Source organism: Anomaloglossus baeobatrachus, chromosome 3 (genome assembly GCF_048569485.1).
Source record: "Anomaloglossus baeobatrachus isolate aAnoBae1 chromosome 3, aAnoBae1.hap1, whole genome shotgun sequence".
Taxonomy (NCBI): Eukaryota; Metazoa; Chordata; class Amphibia; order Anura; family Aromobatidae; genus Anomaloglossus; species Anomaloglossus baeobatrachus.
Genome location: NC_134355.1, coordinates 70,754,422 through 70,775,997, shown reverse-complemented (window position 1 = coordinate 70,775,997; position 21,576 = coordinate 70,754,422). Strand labels below are relative to the sequence as shown.

Genomic DNA, 21,576 nt, shown 5'->3' with positions numbered 1-21,576 from the left:
AATAACACGGGGGGATGGACAGGCAGGATGCGGTAATCACTATGAAAACCGACCCCCCAGCTATCAGCTGATCGGCAGCTACTGCCATTCAAAAAGATTTTCATTTCACAAACTTTACTTGCTTGTGTTTCAAAACCTATACATCCTAGCTGACAACTAAAGGTATGTATAGAATCAGCCTGATAGTGCCAGTATAGCACTGGCTTTAGGATATATAGGAAAATCTTGGTGATGGGATGCTTTAATATAATTCAGTCATAGCAAAATCAAAACCCTACGCATCAGAAACACTTACCTATAAGCACTGGATTGTAAAGAAATGTGTTAGTATCTTTTTTTTCCCAAAAAATGCTACTCATAGTGGAGTTTCTCCAAAACCCAGTCACCACACTCTCACAGAAATGTAAATATATCTAAAATATCTATATCGCTGCACTTCTCCTATACATACACACCATTTAATTGACTCTCTTCCTTATCCCGCTGAGGATCACATAGAGATGTAGGAGATGTATAAATGAGAGACACATAATCCTTTCGCTCACCTCCAGATGTCTTTGCTCTTTCTTTCAACTTTTCTGCAGATGCCTCGTTGTAGCTGGGAAGTTCTGACATCTTCACTCCAGATCGAGCTTCTGCTATGAGTTGACGTGCTCGCTCTCTCAGCTGCCGGCGCCTTTCTTCATCTTGCTGCTAGAAAATATTGAACAGTTTTTGCCAGCTTAGTAATTGACAAAAATGCAATTTTCATTCTCGTTTCGATGGGGCTGATAGCAAATAGCCTACCCTGTTCTGTACGTTCCCTGTGCTCCCATTTCGGTGTCAGAAAAGACGACACGTCCAAGCCTCCAGAGCTGTCAAAAGCCCTTGATGGGTTAAATACAAGCTAAATAAATCTCTCTTCAAAATGGCCGTCCTGAGGCAGCGTGTCGGCGTGTCTTTCCCAGAGAGGTGTGATTATTACACCAGTATTTCGATGCAGGTTATTCCAAAAAGATTTCTAGATTTTCTTTACCCTGAGGTCATTACTAACCCAAATATTACTTTCAGCTTTTCTGATGGGCACACATGTACAGCCGTCATCTGGCATGTCAACAATTTAATTGCAACTTGCGAATGAACCAAGCTGAAAGGCTCAGTTCACACTAGTCTTTTGCTATCAGGCTTTCCTTACTGATGCCCAAAACCGCCTAGTATATTGCAAAACGCTATCCAGAAATCAAAAAAACTGATACCCCAACAGAACCTTTATATGTCAACGGGTGTAAATAAAATGAATTGCAATGAATCAAGACATTGCCATAGATCATATCAAGGATTCTGTGTAAAGAAAAAATGACACAAAAATGAACAGAGCTTTGAGTGACCAGTGCACTGACATTCCCCGTCCAATGCCAGTCATTCTATGCTTCATTTCTATCTTTAAATTCAGGATGGTGGTGGAAGGGTTAATGCTGCGCTGCCGTAAATGAAATGAAACCCCAAGAAAACTAAATGGTGATTTTTTTTTAAACAACGCGTTTCGCAGAGATAATCTCCTTCATCAGGTCATAATCTCATACTAGATGGGATTTTGACCTGATGGAGATGATTTCTCCAAAATGTGTTAGTAATAAAATCAGCATCAAATTTTCTTGCCGTTTTCACTCATTCATGGCAGCGCAGCATTAAAGGGAACCTGTCAGCAGAAATTTCCCCTAAAACCTAACAGATTCCCCCTCTGCAGCTCCTGGGCTGCATTCTAGAAAGGTCCCTGTTATTATTGTGCCCCCTTTCTGACCAAAAAAAAGAGTTTATAAAGAGGTACCTTTTTGGCTTCGGATTCTATAAATGTGACACGGGGGCGGGCTCTCTGCCGTCCGTTACTCTGCCCCCTGGTCCTGTATGCCACCCCCATCGCTGCTTTCCATACTTGTGGACGCCGCCCACTGCTCCAGCCATCCCCGCGCATGCCCAGTGCCAGTCTCACGGGACTGAGCACTGTGACTGCTGGTGACGTGTGCGCAGGCAAGTGATTATGGGCGGGACTGTGACTTATCAGCAAGTACCCGCCCATAATCTCGTGAGCGCGCAAACCTCTCCAGCGGTGCTGGAGTGTGCTCAGTGTAGATGCTAGACTGTATGGGCTGCTTCCAGGGATGACGTCCCTTTGTCACGTGATAGTATTTTGAACACGCCCCTATCACGTGACAAAGGGACGTCATCCCTGGAAGCAGCCCATACAGTCTAGCATCTACACTGAGCACAGTGTGACCGCTGGAGAGGTTTGCGCGCTCACGAGATTATGGGCGGGTACTTGCTGATAACAGTCACAGTCCCGCCCATAATCACTTGCCTGCGCACACGTCACCAGCAGTCACAGTGCTCAGTCCCGTGAGACTGGCACTGGGCATGCGCGGGGATGGCTGGAGCAGTGGGCGGCGTCCACAAGTATGGAAAGCAGCGATGGTGGTGGCATACAGGACCAGGGGGCAGAATAACGGCCATCAGGCTGCCCGCCCCCGTGTCCCATTTATAGAATCCGAAGCCAAAAAGGTACCTCTTTATAAACTCTTTTTTTTTGGTCAGAAAGGGGGCACAATAATAACAGGGACCTTTCTAGAATGCAGCCCAGGAGCTGCAGAGGGGGAATCTGTTAGGTTTTAGGGGAAATTTCTGCTGACAGGTTCCCTTTAACCCTTTCACCACTGTCCTAAATTTAATTCCACGTGGGGCTGCAGCAGCTGAGTTCTACGCCATTACGGTGGTTGTGACTGTCCCAACCCGCCAAAGTGAGCCTCTCTCAGCGCTTTACCCTCTTTCTCTCACCCAGATAAGACACTATATGCGCTCTTTTGTTTTCTACCCTTTTACTCATTTCTCTCATTATTATAGGGGAACAAGCACCTGTATGACCATAGCACAACTTCAGTACATTAAAAAGTACTGAAAGCAGGGGCGGAGAGGATATTGTTGCAACCTGTGTGGCCAAGAGGTCAGGTAGCACATTTCTATTAATTTACGTCACAGCTCATTCTTGCTCAGAGATCCAGTGGGCGGTCCTATTAAAGTTTGTCAGCCTTCCTGCATGAGCATAGGGTGAGCTGTCAATCACTGAAAAGGACCGCCCACTGGACCTCTGAGCAAAGAATGAGCGGTGAAGTAAAAGTTACATGTTAAATTGATTTATTTACCCATAAACCCATATAGCATTCTGCTCGGCTTCTCCTGCTCTATAATAGGATGCTGGTAAAACTGGTTTCTTGTTCAACATGACAGGTTTTCTTTAGAAAGCAAATAATGAGATACAAACATACTGTATAATTACATCCATATTGATCACGATAATCTGTTATTCTAAAGAGGTTTATGATATATGTTTAATGTGTTGTGAACGAAATACACTCCTATGGCATTGGAACTCCAAATTAGTGAGCTTTGTTTTACGAGCGCTTGGGAAATCATTGCAGCACATATGCTTTGTGCAATACTGAAAGTTTCTGCTTTATTACATCAATCATGTGATCAGTTTCTATAGTACCCCAAACAAAGAAATAACTCCTCTGAACTATAACACCAATAAGAGCTGCAGGGGTGTGCATAAAAACGTGAAACTTCCCTGCCCATCAGTGTTAGCTGAGCCCTATGACATCATTCAGTTGAGTTCAGAGGCCCCACCCCTTCTGGTCACATGGGTATGACCTCACCACAGGTCCTTGTTGTGAATGTCAGATATGCTTTTGCTGCTGTGAGGCTCCCTCTTGTGGCCAGGAATGGTTTGGACAGAGACCAGGTGTGTTGAGCAATGGGTGTTTCCATTGCTAACTCTCTGCCTATTTAAACCCTGGTCTGATAGCAGGCTATGCCGGATGTCAGTTCTTTGTACACCAGCCTGCTTCATCCTGCTCCACACCACATCTACCCCAGATAAGTGCTTGGCTCTTTATTTGTTGTTTGGTTCTTTTTGCTCTTATCTGAGTTTGTCATTTGCTGTGGTTATTGTCCGTTTATTTGCTTGCAGGAATCTTCCCTCTCAGTTGCTTAGCTGGGAAGCTCCCTGCAGCTATGTTTGGAGTATTGCTCCTATACGTCCATGTGTTTGTTGCTTCTTGGATTTGTATGGTTCCTGCTTTATGTTCATTGGTATGACAAGAGCGCCTGGTATAGGACGGAGTTCAGATCTAGCGATCTGAGGGCTTTTTGTACTATCCGGTTTTTGTAGGGTTTTTCTCTGGCCACCATCAGTCCCTTTTCTGTCCTGTCCTATTTAGTCAGTAGGGCCTAACTTTTGCTAATCCTATCATCTGTGTATTGTGTTTTCCTATATTACCGCAGTCTTTGAATGTGGGGGGCTTGCTAATCTTTGTCTATTTTCTGAGGCAGAGAGTTATTCATCTTTCCTTCCTTTAGGTATTGTAGTTCTCCGGCTGGGTTCGCGGTGCACAGGATGTTAGTTCACCCCTCGGCTACTTCTAGTTGTGATGGTTAGTAAGGGGATGGCGGCCAGATTAGTTGCCAATGCTCGTCACCTTTTACCAATGATTTATGGTGGTCTTGCATGGTTCTGGATCATAACAGGTCCTGCTAGGTCAATTGTATAATACTTATACTAATTCAAACAGAGGGAGGATAACTATGAATACCCCCACCCCCCAGATATTATCTGCTCCTCAGCTGCTGTCACTCAAGAAGCTGCAGATTTTATAAACTTTACTTTCTTGGATTTCAAAACCTAAACATCCGAGCTGACCACTACAGCTATGTATAGAATCAGCCTGATAGAGCCAGCATAGCACTGGTTTTAGCTTATATACGAAAATCCTGGTGATTGGTGCGCTTTAAAAGGATCAGGTGGCGGGCTCAGTAGGCTGTTCTTTAATGTGTAGGGTTCTCTAATGCCTAATTAAGATAAGTATAAGTAACAGTAAATATCCTATTTCGCTCTTATTATTGCAGAGGTGTGTCTATAAGTAATTGGGAGGTGCGGTCACTTTGGAGAAACTTGTTAAGAAAAACTAAAAGGCTGCAGATGCTTATCAAAAACTCCAGTCTTCCCTCACTAATTTCCAGGCAGAGAAAGGTAAAAAAAAAAACCCCATCCCACACCCATAAGTGCCTGGCATTTAAGCTAAAAACCCATTAATAAACAAGCAGAAGATACTAATTAGGAACATTGCTGACATTTCCATGCAAATTGTTTGTTTGTAGCTATTTACCGGCCATTGTTCTCCGTACAATAGAAAAAAATGCAAATGAATGAATCAAAATGCAACCCTAATGGGACTCTCTGTTTATAACCATTAGCCCAGAGGTGTGCAGTAATTCAATCCTCAAGCAGCAAGATTTAGCCTCATTAACAGCCAGCATGGGAAGGTTACAACTCATAAAACCCTACAGTAAACAAAGTGTATGGACACAGCACAATATCTTGAGCCTGATTGACAGGATTCGGGTTCCCTATCAGATTGCCTCGATTTACTTCTCCACTAACACAGACTCAATTTTGCACAGGCCTCTGTGAGCCGTCTTATATTTGCATTATTTGCTTTCACACACCTCAATTTCCCCGAAGACAGAGAATTAAAGGCAAAAATGTTATTTGTTGAGAAGACACATTAGGAATAAAAGATATAAAGCTTTTGTCCCTGCTTTCATATCAAGTGAACGGATATAAACGCATAATCGCAGAGTTGCACTGAACGCAAAAATTAATGCTATTTTTCCTGTTGAGAAAAACAAATTCTGAATAGGTTCAAGAAATTAAAGGGTTTTTTTCCCCACAAAGTCAATTTTAAAGTTAATTTTAATCAAAAGATCTTCAAATAAAAAGTTCCACAATTGGATGTGTTTAAAAAAAACTGTTTAAAAAAAATCTTATATACGTGACCCTGCTATGTGCTGTGTAATGGCCGTGTCTGACCGTACAGGGACATGGTCTGATCATACCACATCTCCTGAGGCGGGGAGGAAGTAAAAAAGTATACAGACATTACAGCACAGGATCACAGCTGATTCTTTTTGTGAGGTAAAACATTTCCCTGCCTGTTTTTTTTAAATGTTTTACCTCAAAGAAAGAATCATTTCTGATCCTGTGCGGTAATGTATGTATACTTTACTTCCTCCATGGCCCAGGAGATGTGGTATGATTATACTGTTGCAGATCTTCAATAAAATCATTACTAGTGATGAGCGAGTACTAAAATGCTCGGGAGCTCGAGGCTCGGGCCGAGCATCTCAAAATACTCGTGTACTCGGCAAGAGCACCGAGCCCAATGTTATCCTATGGGAGACCCGAGTATTATTCTGAAATGACCCCCGGCAGCATGTAGAAACCATAAAACTGTAAATAAAAAAAAAAAAAACGTGCGTGTGTGTGTAAGCGTGCATATATATATACACGCGGAGTGGAGTGCGGGAGGGGCCGTAGCCGAGCGGGGAAGTGTCGGGCTAAAGGCACGGTCATGCTGTGCGGGCCGGCCAATCACTGCAATTCCACAAGTAACAGGGCTGTGGCATTGCAGTGGTCTGCCAGCCAATCCCTGCATAAGGGATGGCTGTAAAAAGAGCGCCAACATGAAGACCACGAGTACAGCACGAGTATCGCGAGATTACTCGGTCCCCGCCGAGTAGCCCGAGTACAGTGATACTCGTGCGAGTACCGAGTAGTAACAAGCATACTCGCTCATCACTAATCATTACGTGTTGCATGTGGAGTTTGTTGCGGGTTTCACCCGATTTTATAAACTTTACTTTCTTGGATTTCAAAACCTAAACATCCGAGCTGATCACTAAAGGTATATATAGAATCAGCCTGATAGTGCCAGTATAGCACTGGCTTTAGGTTATATATGAAAATCCTGGTGATTGGTGCGCTTGGGAATGACATCTGTAGTGAAAACTTGCTGAAGAAATGGATTTAAAAAAAAAAAATAAAATCTGCAACAGAGGTCAATTTTGTACAGACGTTACCTGCAGCATGTAGATAAGAATTTTGAAATCTTGGGGCGTGGCTAGACATGGCCGTGTAGAGACGTGCAGCTCCTGAGCTCCGCTGCAGAATTCCACGATCCACCGGCATCCCCACACCAAAATGGTGCGTACCGCTGCCAAGAAGGCCCGGTCCCGCTCTGTTGCCCGCCCGACGTCCCCACAGCCCATTATGGAGGCTTACCTCACCAATCCGGGGAGTGAAAAACCTGGGGCCTCCATGCGTCCTGCCCAGGGACCAGTTTATCCGGCTGAATCCGACGTGGCGGCGAGCGGAACCCGGGCACCAGAGGAAACGGGAGGCACCCCAGCGCAGACCCGGAGGAATGGGACCGGAGCGATTGGGACCCCCATACCGGAGATGGAGAAGCTTGGCGCGGCGGCGGCGCCATTCCAAGATGGCCGCCGCAGCAGCTCCCCAGCCAAGACGGACCGGGTAAGCAGGCCCCAGACCCTGCAGCTGCAGCAGCTGACAAGCGGCGGCCAGGTCGCACAAGAGGGAGGGGGAGGACGATGCCTGAAACACCAGTCGCCTCTGCCCCTGATGGAAAATCCGGAGTCACAGAAGGGAATAGCTGAAGTCTGTCCAGCCCCCCCCTCCACCCCAGACTACGATCCCAATAGGGGTGGAAACACAGAGCTCGGGGTCTCACAGAGAGCTGGGGACGCTTGCCCCCTACATATGGGAGAGGGGGATGGGGAGTCCCCCATGCAGAAAGAGGAGGCTGTCATGCAAGAAGTGTTGCAGAGGGAGGAGGCAGCATCAAGCTCCCCAGCCAGATGGTCCACGGGCTCATCATGGGCAGACAGTCCCCCCGCCAAGCACCCAGCCACACCTGAGAGGCATCCCACCCTGCTTCCAGAGGGCCCTGACACTCGAATGGTGCCTCACGCCCCAATCATGATCGCAACTCCGAGAGAGGGGAGACCACAAATATACAGGCCACAATCAAGCTTCCATACCTCCCATGTGGCCTTCTCGCCGACTGCAGGGGGTGAGGATAGGCCGGCCTCCCTGGCGGACCTCCGGGCATTCATGCAGGCGATACCTACCAAAAGTGACATCGCGGCTCTAGCAAACCAAGTTGTTGCGGAATGCAAACTGGAATTTGCCCAATTCAGAGCGGAACTCTCATCTCTAACAGATAGAGTGGATACGGTTTCCACGATACAAGAAAATAACTCTACCTCTATTCATGCCTTACAAGCTACAGTGGCAGAACACGCCAAACAATTGTTCTCCCTGCAGCAAAATATGGACGACCTAGAGAACCGCAATAGGAGAAATAATCTCCGTGTCAGAGGATTGCCAGAATCTATTGCTTCCGTGGATGTACCGTCGGTGCTCACCACAATTTTCAACAGGCTGCTCGGGCGCCCGCCAGGGGTCAGAATAGAGTTGGACAGAGCTCATAGAGCACTTCGCCCTTTCAATCCGGAGGACCCCCACCCAAGGGATGTTATCTGCCGGGTCCATTTCTACGCTCTCAAGGAGGCGATCCTACTGGCAAGCCGGAAAAAAGCTGACCTCTCCTATAATGGGACCCCTATTAGAATCTTACCGGACCTTTCTCGCCACACACTAGCTCAAAGAGCGGCCCTCAAACCTCTATTAGATGTTTTAAAGGATAAAGAGATCCAGTTCCGGTGGGGATTCCCTTTCTCCCTCTCGGTCCGCCAGGGCTCGAAGTACTTCATCCTCCGTACACCCGAGGACTTGCCCTCTTTTACGTCGGGCCTTGGCTTGCCGCCGATTCTCCTCCCCCAGTGGCCTAACACGCTGCTCCGCCCATGGGGTTTGGGGATGCGCACGGGTCCTCTTGAGAACCCCTCCACAAATCGGCAATCTGTGGGACTTCCGCGGAGAGAGGAGAGATTCCGGGGCAAGAGACGCCCACATCTGAGCCGCGGTAGTCCGGACCGCGCCTGAAGGAACCTCTCTAAGATATCTATAGTACATGATATTGATCTATATGGGATGCCGATGGTTTCGTACCATGCTAATGTTTTTTGCCTCACTATATTCATGCTCAATTGGAAAGGAGTTGTCTTTTGGTGATGTCTGACCAGATTCTCCCCCCAATAGGTTGGAAGCCCCTGCCCCGCCGGTGTGCGGCGGACATGCTCCTGTTGTTTGTATTAACTTGCTTAGTGTTAAGTGTGGAGGCTCTCCCTCTGCTTTTGTTTTGTTCCTCTGAATTGTCTTCCTTCCTCTTTTCTCTCCTTTTCCTAATCTTTTTTCTCTGTACTAGACCTCGCCATGGGGACCGTCCACCAAAACTGCAAACCTGCCACCCTTCCATTGCAGCACCCGGATTCCCTTCTAAATGGCAGACCTGAATATTGCATCCTTCAACGTGAAGGGTTTCAACACCCCAGAGAAACGGGCCCAGATCCTTTATCACCTGCACAAGCGTAAGGTACACCTGATCTGCCTCCAGGAGACGCACTTTAAAACTAACCACACCCCAAAGATTAAAAACAAATACTACACCACATGGTTTTTTGCCAACAATCCAGAGACACGCTCAAAGGGGGTGGCGATAGGGATACACAAATTACTCCCTCACCAAGTATTGGACGTTAAATTAGATGAGGCAGCACGTTATATTGTCTTATCATTATCTCTTAGTGGACAGGAATTTACTATAATTAATGCGTACGCACCTAATCAGAACCAAGACTGCTTTGTCGCCGGATTGGTACGTTCGGCCCTCCCTTTGGTTAGGGGCTCAGTGGTTCTCTGTGGGGACCTAAACATCACGCTCGATCCGGCTATGGATAACTCCAAGGGTCGGTCAAGCCTCTCCTATGCACTAATTAAACGAGTTAAAAAATCTTTATTACAGCTCCAACTGTATGATGCGTGGCGCATACAGCACCCCTCGGACAGGGATTACAGCTTTTACTCGCACCCGCAGGACTCGTACAGCCGCTTGGATTATATCCTGGTGCAGCACAATGTATTATCTTGGCTGTCCCATACCGGGATTGGAAACATCCTATGGTCGGATCACGCTCCAGTGTTCTGTTCCATGCATGTTCCTTCCATGGCAAAGACGGCAGGATCCTGGCGGCTTAACGAGTCACTGCTTTTGGATGAAGGCTGCACCTCAGACATTTGCACCTCTATCACAAATTTTGTGGGGGACCACGCATCAGACACCACTGCGCCTGTGTTTAAGTGGGAGGCCCTAAAATGTGTCCTTCGTGGGACTTTCATTAAACACGGCTCTCGAATTAAAAAAAGTAGGGCACAAGCCATTAAAGACGCTCTTCAAAAAGTCACAACACTTGAACTCCTCCATAAACGTGCTCTGGCGGCCTCGACACTCCAAGCACTTCTAAGAGCGAGGTTGGAGGTTAGGAAATTACTGGACTCCTCATATAGTCACATTATTCAATTGGGTAGGAGCAAATTCTACGAGTTCGGCGACAAACCAGGCAAAATGCTTGCCAACGCGTTACGTACCAAAAGGGCAACAAACCTGATTCCACATATTCAGGACCCATCGGGTGGCCTGGTTCATACTACCCCTGAGATTTCAAATGCCTTTCATAACTATTATTCTAGGTTGTACAATCTACCCCCTCCTAGGGTATCCCCCAACGCCTCAACAGATGCCCCCCCTTCCGCCTTTAAAAAACTGAATAGTGCCGTATTAGAAAATCTTGAGGCCCCGTTCACGATAGAAGAATTATTGCAGGTTATCCAGAGTGCTCCTGGCAATAAAAGTCCAGGTCCGGACGGGCTAACAGCAAAATTCTATAAATCCTTTTCGACCCTACTTGCGCCTCTGATGTTGGAGTCTTTTAATTCAATTTCAGACACCGCCCTCTTTCCAACAGACTCTACAGCGGCGCACATCACAGTCATTCCCAAAGTAGGCAAGGACCCGGGCGTTTGCGGTAGCTATAGACCGATTTCCCTGCTCAATGTAGATATTAAGTGCTATGCTAAACTTATTGCCAACAGGCTCAATCCTCTCCTTCCGGATCTGATCCACCTAGACCAGGTTGGGTTTGTCCCGGGACGAGAGGCTAGAGACAATACCCTTAAAACTCTAGATATTATTCAATTTGCTCGCATCCGAGGGATACCATTGATGATCCTGTCCTTAGATGCCGAGAAGGCCTTCGACAAGATTTCATGGGAGTCACTCGCCCAAACATTAAATCACCTGCAGCTAGGCCCAAACCTAACGGCTAAAATACTTGCACTGTACCACACCCCGTCGGCGCGTATAAAAATCAATGGCACCTTATCGGACACTGTCACCATACATAACAGGACGAGACAGGGATGCCCCTTATCCCCTCTTCTATACATCCTAGTGATGGAGCATCTCATGGCGGCCCTGCGAGCCAACCCAGACATCCAAGGGATCAAGATAGCGAACCATGAATATAAATGCTCGGCTTTCGCCGACGACCTCTTAGTTTATCTCACTAATCCGCTTGAGGCTCTTCCATCCCTGATGTCAGAGTTGGATAATTTTGGAAGATGGTCCAATTTCCGGATAAACCTCGACAAATCAGAGGCTTTGAATGTCTCCCTTCCTCCAAATCTAGTTTCTTGCCTACAATCCAAACACCCTTTTAAGTGGCCACAAAACAATAGTATCCGATATCTGGGTATTACCATTCCATCCGACCTGTCCAAACTGTTTTCACTTAACTTCCAACAATTTCTTATCAAATCAGAGAGGGATCTAGCCACCTGGCATCAGGGGGTGGTGTCCTGGTTTGGTAGGGTTGGCGCCCTCAAAATGACAGTACTGCCTCGCTTATTATACCTTCTGCAGACGGTACCCGTCCACATCCCCGCGTCATATTGGTACAAAATTCAACAACTATTTATCCAGTTTGTCTGGGCCAAGGGCCGACCCAGAATACGAGGTAGTGTTCTGACCAGACCAAAAGACGCGGGAGGGCTGGGACTGCCGGACTGCCGAAAGTATCACCTAGCAGTGGCCCATGCCCGTGTCCTGGACCTGTTGCATAATGAGGGGTCTAAACTATGGGTGCGTCTGGCCCATGATCTATGCTCTCTGTCGGCGCCAACTCTGCCTTGGACATGGCCACGGCTGAACCGTCGCAAACTGGTGGTGGGGTACAGTATCGAGCAGACTCTGCGCACCATACACGCCCCTGGTAGGAAATGCGATCTGATTCGTGCATATGGACCGCTGATGCCGGTGACCGATAGTCCGGATTTTCTTCCGGGTGCCTCTGTCACTCGCTTCCTGGAAGGAACTAAACGGACGCCTCTTCGGCTCATCCATATTGCCCCACAGGGTCGGACACTACCACTCTCTACGATTTTGGGGGAGAAACCCCAAAAACTACGCCACAATTTCGAATACGCCCAACTCCAGCATTTTATTACATCACTCACACAGACGCACGAGCTTGCACTCTCTCCATCCCCTTATGAGGCCATGTGTACAACAACGACGGCCCCGAATCACATTTCAGTTATATACAAGTTGCTGGTCTCCGGGGGCTTGGATGATCTCCCCCCCTTTTGCGGAGCATGGGAGGGGGAGCTCAACCAAACATTCTCTAGAGAACAATGGGGGCGATGCTTCCACTTGTCACACAAGTCGGTGACTGCTACTAAGTCCCAGGAGACCAGTTATAAAGTTATATCACGATGGTATCGGGTCCCTTCCCTCCTGCATCGGTGGTGGCCTGAGACCCCAGACAATTGTTGGAGGTGCGGAAGCCAGGGGGGCACCATGACGCATATATGGTGGTCGTGCTTAGCCTTGCAGTCCTTTTGGGAGGGGGTGCTAGAGGCGATCAAAGAGGTTTCAGGAGTGACCATGCCTAGACACCCTGAGGCAGTTCTGCTTTACATGTTCCCCATGCCGCAGGCTGCGTACAAAAAATCTGTTCTGCGACACCTCCTACAGGCGGCCAAGACGGTTATACCCCGTCACTGGAAGAAGGCAGACTCTCCAACCCTGGAAGAGTGGACTGACGAGGTGAATGCAATATACCGGATGGAGAGGGTCCTGGCCCAGTCGCGGGGGGATGCAGAGTCTGTGGTCACAAAATGGTCCCACTGGGAGTCTTATTTGGCAGGATCTGGCTCAAACCCATGACATGACCCAAATCCCCTTTTTGATCGGAACCTTTTACCTCCTTACATAAACATGGCGGGCAGGTGAAGGCCCCATGGCACCCTCTTTCGATACTCTTTCTCCCTTTCTGTCTTCTTCCCTTTCTCTTTCCACTTTCCGACCTTTCTTTTTAGGAGTTTCTTTTATGGTAAGTTTCCTTTAGGAGAGTGAGAGATGGGTGGAGGGGGGACTCTGTGCGCCAGGAGCTTCTCTAGGTGTTGTAGTGGATAATTGTCACAATAGCGCCTGTGTGCATTGCCCTCCAGCCCCCTCTCTCCCCTTCTTTCCTTTACCTGTTGGACCTCATGGTCCTGGTTCTCATAGTTGTTATGCAATATGTATCTGTATGACATGACCCGTTTTATTGTCCTTTTTTTCATGAAAACCAATAAAACACTTAAATTGAAAAGAATTTTGAAATCTTATTTACTTTATTCCAATGTGGATTTTTAGTTGGCAACTCAGGACTGGAAATCAGCAGCAAATCTGCAACATGTGAACAAGCGATTACTATTCAACATGAGATGAAAAAGACCCAACTGAGACCCTAGACCAGGAAACATGGATAGAAGAATATGGACCGTGATAAACCGACAGGCTAAAGGCGGCGTTACACGCTACGATATATCGTGCGATCGCACCCGCCCCCGTCGTTTGTGCGTCACGAGCAATTCGTTGCCCGTGGTGCACAATGTTGTTACCCACCGTCACATGTACTTACCTCCCTAACGACGTCACTGTGGGCGGCGAACATCCTCTTCCTGAAGGGGGTGGGAAGTTTGGCGTCACAGCGACGTCACAAAGCGGCCGCTCAATAGAAGCGGAGGGGCGGAGATGAGCGGCTGGAGCACCCCGCCCACCTCCTTCATTCTTCATTGCCGGCGGGATGCAGGTAAGCTGTGTTCGTCATTCCCGGAGTGTCACACGGAGCGATGTGTGCTGCCTCAGGAACGACGAACAACCGGCGCGCAGAAGGAGGAACGACGTTATGAAAATGAACAACGTGTCAACGATAAGGTGAGTATTTTTGCTCGTTAACAGTCGTTCGGAGGTGTCACACGCTACGACATCTCTAACGATGCCGGATGTGCATCACAAATTCCGTGACCCAGACGACATATCGTTCGATATATCATAGCGTGTGACGGGGCCTTAAGGCATATGAGGCTATAGATATTTTTGTTCAGGAGCATTACATTTCTGTTTTTTTAAGGGTATCGTGCAGGGATGTGCTATGGAAAACTGGAGAAGATAAAAGTCTGCAGAGACAAGCTGGGGATGTGAAAAGTCAACATGGTATCTGGACAAGAGGAAGAAAAGAAAGAATGACTAGTCAGAGACAATGTCACCTATAAGGTACCTGGATGTAAATGATTATTTGTGATACTGATTAATTATTATCAGTACTGTGGTTCCTGTATGGCCTGTGTTCTGATGACTGATCGCAACAACTTCCAGTATCTCCTTACTATTGTTAAGGACATAATGGAAGTTGTCGGTTCACGCAAGTAAAATGTATATGAGGCTGACCTGACACAATTGATGTACCATGAACTGATGGTTTTTTTTGGTGATATATTCCTGTACAGATGGTGGACCTGGTGATGTATTCTTGAACTGATTAGGTTTCTTGGGATGTATTTCTATATTGATGAGGGTTTTAATGCTGTGTTTCTGTTCTAATGAGGCTCTAATGATGAATTTCTGTTCTGCTGGTGGTTCTGGTGATGTATTCCTGTACTGCTGGTGTTTCTGGTGATATTTTTCTGTACTGAGGGTGGTTCTGGTGCAGTATTTCTGTTCGGATAAGGGTTGTGAGACAGTTTCTTTACTGATGGTGGTTCTGATGATGTATTATAGTGCTGCTGTTGGTTCTGACCCTGTACACATTCAACTTGTAAGATTACGTGATACATGGCTATGTTAATAAAGTTTGTGCTATCTGACAAGTTAAAGGTTACTATGTTTTTATTTATATTAGGAACTTTGAAGGGGTTGTTCAAGTTTTTGTCTTTCTATGTGACTGTAGACTTCTGAATTCTCACAGCGCGCACTGCACGCTGTCAGGATGCTCTGGTGCCTGCAGTGAGTGTGTGAGGTCTCAAAGCTGAAAGTATGAGATTTGCATGCATGCAATCACGTGCAGACTAGACATATAAGGCCTTGCTCAATGAAAATTAATTGAGTGAGGCCAAACACAGCTAGATGGAATGCGGCCAGTTTACATATTGCATACTTGTGTTTACATGGTTATCCACTCTTGCCAGTGGCAAGGGAGAATCCCAAAAGAGGGCAGTGAGAATTTAGAAACATACAGTCAACTCAAACCTGGCAAACCCTTTAATTATAACATTAAGTACTGTAGCATGCCAATCCTAACAGCATGTAATATATTCACTGTCAGAATTCAGCTCTGCTTGCTGGTTCCACCAGTCATCACATGGCTACTTCACTCATATGTGATTTTCATCCTTACGGTCATGTGACATCTAGCTTTTCTACCGGCTTCTCTCAGCTTTTCACTGAACATTGAGAGAATAAGGAAGAGCAACTAGTTGGCATGTGACTAAGTAAATTGCATATAAATGATTAGTCACATTACTACTCAAACCGTTTAAGGGGGCAAACTGGATTTTTGCCCTGGGTGACGGAAAATCTATACACACCTCTGCACACAGTGATGTTAATGGACACCTCCATGGTACTGCAGATAAGCTCCATAGCTGATCTGCAATACCCAGGAGTGGCCATATGAAAAAAGTGTGAGGGAGCATGGTGTTCCACTCCATACATTGTTTCTAGCCATCTGCTGCCGGAATTGTGTGCAATTGTTCCATAGAGGAACCGGGTGTTGGACCCGCACAAATCTGATATTGATCACCCATCCCAAAGATATAAAATGAATATCATTGGGACAGGACATTGTGCAAATCAAGTCAGAGAAAATCAAAAGTGCAGGGTGTACAGATGGCAAAGGAAAGGATCATGCAATGGAGAATGCCTCATTGTGAAAGGCTAAAAAGCTGGTAGAAAACAATGGACTCAGAAACACGTGAATGGGTGACATGTAACACTACATGAGTGAACGATGATGTTTGGCAGAAAATTCAGGTAACTGGTTAAAAGCTGTATCTCTGCAGATTTTCCAAGACAAGGAATGCCTGTGCACCAGGGGTCGATATAACATTGGTGCAACCTGTTCATCCACATAGGAGCCTAAAGCTGGGTTCACACATAGCGACAGCGACAACAACGTCGCTGTTACGTCACCATTTTCTGTGACGCAACAGCGACCTAGTAAGTCGCTGTTATGATCGCTGCTTAGCTGTCAAACACAGCAGACGCAGCAGCGATCATAACGACATGCGTCGCTGTGGAAGCCATGCTTCACTTGGTAACTAAGGTAAATATCGGGTAACCATTACCCGATATTTACCTTGGTTACCAGCGCAACGTTTAGCGCTGGCTCCCTGCTCTCCTAGCCAGGGTACACATCGGGTTAATTACCCGATGTGTACTCCAGCTACGTGTGCAGGGCAGCGTGGCAGCGTGAGAGCGCGGTGCTAGTAACTAATGTAAATATCGGGTAACCAAGGAAAGGGCTTCTTTGTTACCCAATGTTTACTGTGGTTACAGCTTACCGCAGGCTACCAGACGCCGGCTCCCTGCTCGCTTCAGTTCGTCGCTCTCGCTGTCACACACAGCGATATGTGCTTCACAGTGGGAGAGCGACGAGCAAAAAATGTAACAGGACATTCAACAACGAGCGGCGACCTCACAGCAGGGGCCAGCTCGTTGCTGGATGTCACACAGAGCGACGGGACATCGCTGCTACGTCACAGAAAATGGTGAAGTAGCAGCGACGTCGTTGTCGCCGTCGCTGTGTGACACCACCTTAAGATGTAAGATAGCCTTATTCCACCTCCAAATCAGATGTAATTGTGCATTATGATGAGCTATTGGACTACAAAGAATCCACATATTGCTGCTGCACAGAGGCCCTTTTCTGTCTATAAGCAAAAGAGGAAAGGCAGCTCACCATCAATTCCAAAGGATCCACAGATGTTGAGATCACAGTGGCTGTCGTCCACTACAGCAATACAGAAAATGGATGAATAGATCCGGCATCCGTTCATAAAATTATTCCTTTATTAAATCATTAAAATCCAAGAAAATGAACGCATACGCTGAGCCTTTGACCCCACTTTACGAGTTTCGGACCTCAGTCCTTACTCATAGGCATAAAAAAAAACCCCCAAAACACACAATGACACAAACTTAAACCCCATGGCCACAAAAGTTTAACATTCAATCAGAAAAATAATTGGTTGCATACATATCAGCTGTTATTCATTAGTATTGAAGGAGAAAGAAGAACCTCCCCATAGAGCCCGTAGACTTACAAGGCCCAGCTTCTAAATACATACATATCTCTTTTCTGCCTGTGTTTGAGTCACATTCTTTTGGAGAGCTGTTCTTCCATAAGTCTATACTCAAAAGTAACTTGAATCAATAGTATCCCAATGCACCACTCCACCACTCGTGCTGCTTGGTGCAGCTTTCCACTAGCTGCAACTTTGTAAAGAATCCAAAAAATTCCAAGGCACCAAGAAGCTCCTCTCGGTTAATAAATCTTTGTTTGTTCCATATGTAATTTTATGGCTTGAAAAAGGCCCTTTGTCGAAACATTGTTTTTTGGCACTTTTTTCCTTCTGTATGCTGGAACAAATAAAGATTTATAAACTGACAGGAGTTTCTTGGTGCCGTGGAATTTTTTGGATTCTATACTCAAAAGAAAGACACCCATAAGAGAAGAGAAACATCCCTTTATGTTTTTATTTCTACTCCTCAAACAACTTGGCTACAGCAGATCTTCAAGGAGTAGTGCAAACGTGACAACCTTAAAACCCCAAAATGTAAACATACATATACCATATTTTTCGTTTCATAAGATGCACCGGACTATAAGACGCACACCAAATTTACAGATAAAAAATAAAAGGTAAAATAATAAATAAATATGGGGTCCGTTTTATAATCCAGTGGTGACTTGCCAAAGGGGGGTGGCCGAGGTGGTGGAGGGGGGTGGGGGTGGGGGAGTCACAGGAGGCAGGGGCGGTGCTAGAGCAGGTCGATGCTGCGGGCAGTGCAGAGGGGGGCCCAGATGCCACTGTGGCACTGTGCTGCTGAAGCGAGCACTGCTCTGTGTTGGGGCGGCCTGCGGTGCTCTGTGCTGGTGCTCACTGCGGGCGTAGAGGCACTGGTCATTCTGTTTCCAAAGAGCTTTATTGAAATTTTTACATGAAAAATAAACATCTTACTTAGGATAGAGTGGGGAAGGGAGGGGAGGAAGGAAAGAAAGCTTGAAGATCGCCTTTATGCAAGATAGTAGTGGCGGGAGGGACAAGGAAGGAGTGAAAAAGGTTATATGTGGGAACGGAAAGAAGGGAGGGAGAACAGATTAATCTCTAATGACACTGGCCATACTGAAGATGTCAACGGTGCGGGCTTCAAAGAAATGGTGGTCGGAATCCGTATATGCGCAGATGAGAGCTTGAGCCGATAGCTCTATGTGCACACGCGCCCACTCTGGGCGCCATTATTTGAAGAATTTACCGCCAACCTCTTCAGAATGGGCCGTACCTCACCACCCGCCCGTCGCACAGAGCAGCACCCACAGCACAGCATTATCCTGCCTCCTGTGACACCTCTCCACCACCCCGCAGTAGGCAACATTTGGATTTTAAGACCCAACCCTCATTTTCCTCCCACATTTTTGGGACAAAAAGTGCATCTTATAATCAAAAAAATTCGGTACATCATAGAGTACAAATACTTTTAAACAAGTTGAGCCATGGGAAACTGTTCACACTTTCACTAATCTTATAAGGAACCCTTGTAAATTGCAAATCCCGGAATCTACAACATTCGAAGGACAATCAACATACATCAAATGCAAAAAAGGTTAGTTTTTTTTAATTGTTCAGTCTTCGGACACTTCTACCATTGATCAAATCACATCTTGTCTTGAGAGCAGGTCTTGTGCTCTAAGTTGCTCACACGCTGTACAAGTTTCCAGAATTTCCAGGTTTTTGACCTCGTCTCGGTACAGACGCCACCATGAACCGTATTAAAACCATTATACACACAGACATAATTACTTCCCACATGGGTGTCATTTTATGCCATTTACATTCACAGGAATACTTTCATACAATTATTTTAAAAACTACCAAATCTACCAGATGACTGAACAGCTATGAAAAAAAAATATCCATTTAAGGACAAACTCTTGAAGATTAAGTAATGCTGTTTCCTTGTTTCCTCCCCAGAAAAAAATGTATTGGAATGCAATTTTTATATTTCACAGTTCACCGAGGGCTCAGCAAGCTTTCTTTCCCCTGCTTCAATGGTGCTCCTTTTAATTTTATCCTCCTTAGTCCTAGTAATTAAAAGTGATCAGCAGTGGCTTCCCAAAGGATTTAAGACAAGTGACCCCCCTCCCTAGAATTGTGCTTTTCAGGGAAAAAAAAGAGCAGAAAGAGGATTCAGAGTTTCATTTCACAGGGACAAGAATATGATGGATTTTCAATCCCCAACTTTATCCAATTGTTCCTTGGACAGCCTTTATGCCTTAAGAAAGCTATATAAAATGGACCCCGGTGGGGGGTGCTTTTGTACTTCCCGCTAATGCCATCGAGTGACAACTTTGATATGGATCTTGAAAGGGAAATCTTAATATCGTGATTAATCTACGTCTTTTTGAGAATACACAGAAGACTATCTATATTGTTTGGCGATAACGATAAAATAATGCTTAATACATAGTAAAATAACGAAAGAGAAAAAAAAAGATAAAAAGTATAAAAATAAACAATCTTGTAAGACTTGTTTCATTAACACTAAAGTAAAAATACATGTAAAATACAATACTACAAAGTATTGAATTAATTTAAATATAATTAAATTTGCATTTTTTTTTCAAAGAAAATAAAAGGTAATTACCAAATTTTGTAGTATAAACAAAAACTAAATGGAAGCAGCAACCTAATTGCCATGAGCTGAAACAGTTTTCCTATATATGTCTAAAAATTATTTAAAGTAAAAATAATCATAAAAAGTAAAAATAAGCTAAAAATATAGTAGTAATAATAATAATAATAAAAAAATAAATAATAAAAACAAAAAAATAATTAAAACAAAAACAATAATTAATAATTATAATTATAATAATAATTCCTCTTAAGCAAAATTATGTTTGAAAGGAACGTTCTACCTAGAACAATTTCACTTGAATTAAAACTTTCACATATAACACGGTGGCATAAAAAAGGTTATTACATAAAATAGCAAACAAAACATAAAAAACACTTTACTTTGGTGCACAATGTGATCATTCTAAAAACACAAAACAAAAAAAAAATATTTTTTTTAATTTGTATGTTCGAGACATTGTGAAACCGAAATTCATACCATTTCCTAACTGAAGAAAGTTTTCTCCCCCCCTCATTTCCTGAAATTTTATGAAAATTGACAGGTCTGTTCCCAAGATGCCGGTTTGAGATTTGGAAATCAAACTGTTTTCAATTTATATATTTTCACCCATCATATGCCTTTTGGGTTGTTCAAGTTTAATAAAAACAGCTTCAGCTAGTACAAAAAGTGAATAAAAATGTTGATCATTAGATAACTACATACGTACAGGTATCTGGGGAGAAAATTTAGAAATAAAAATGGAATAAAAACGCCTAAAAAGCAAATATGAAACAAAAAAAATTTAAGTTAAATCAAACTAAAAGTTAGGTTAAAAATGACAACAGAAATCTCAAGATTTATAAATATATATTATATATATTAGATTATATATTAGATTATATATATATGTATATATAAAAAATATAAAAATTAGAAATAAAGGCAACAAGCAAGTTTCTGCCAAAATAATAAAAGTGAATTCATGCTTCACAATCATTAAAAAGGTTGGATAGGGCTTGAGTACTACAATTAAAAAAAAAAAAAAAAAAAAAAAAATAGTTGACCTTTCTTACAATTTGATGGGAGAAGTGTTTAACTGGCAACACAGTGAAAAATGAAGAACAAACTTCAGCTTCTAACATTCCAGATGTTTATTAAAAAAAAAATGAATATTCTCCGAGGTCTCTTCCCACCTCTCCTTACCCTGTTTTAATGATCCCATTCAAGCTCTTTCCTACCTATATCTATATCTACTTCTTCCTTTTCCTTCTTCTCTTGGTTGCTTGGATATACCTCCACCTGTCGGGTTATACCTCCATATATGACTTATTCTGTATCCGATTGTGACTAATGTTTCATCTTTATTGTGGTTACTTTTTCTTATGTAAACTCAATAAAACACTAAAATTGAAAGAAAAAAAAATGGATATTAAAATCATGATGAAAGCAATGCGTTTCAAACCCTGCAATGCGTCTGCGTCCTTTTACAAGCTGAGCTTGAAAACGA

The 21,576-nt window shown here is 44.7% G+C and overlaps 1 protein-coding gene across 7 annotated transcripts in view; it reads right to left on the bottom strand.

The window, feature by feature from the left end:
- EHBP1 (EH domain binding protein 1) overlaps positions 1-21,576 on the bottom strand; it is a 536,928-nt gene that overhangs the window by 153,623 nt on the left and 361,729 nt on the right. For 4 of the 7 annotated variants that reach the window (XM_075339243.1, XM_075339247.1, XM_075339246.1 and 1 more), the window contains one exon: positions 546-693. In XM_075339243.1, the coding sequence (XP_075195358.1) occupies positions 546-693 (148 nt within the window). The remainder of the gene's footprint in view (positions 1-545; positions 694-21,576) is intronic. The other 3 variants (XM_075339245.1, XM_075339248.1, XM_075339250.1) reach the window with 1 other exon arrangement.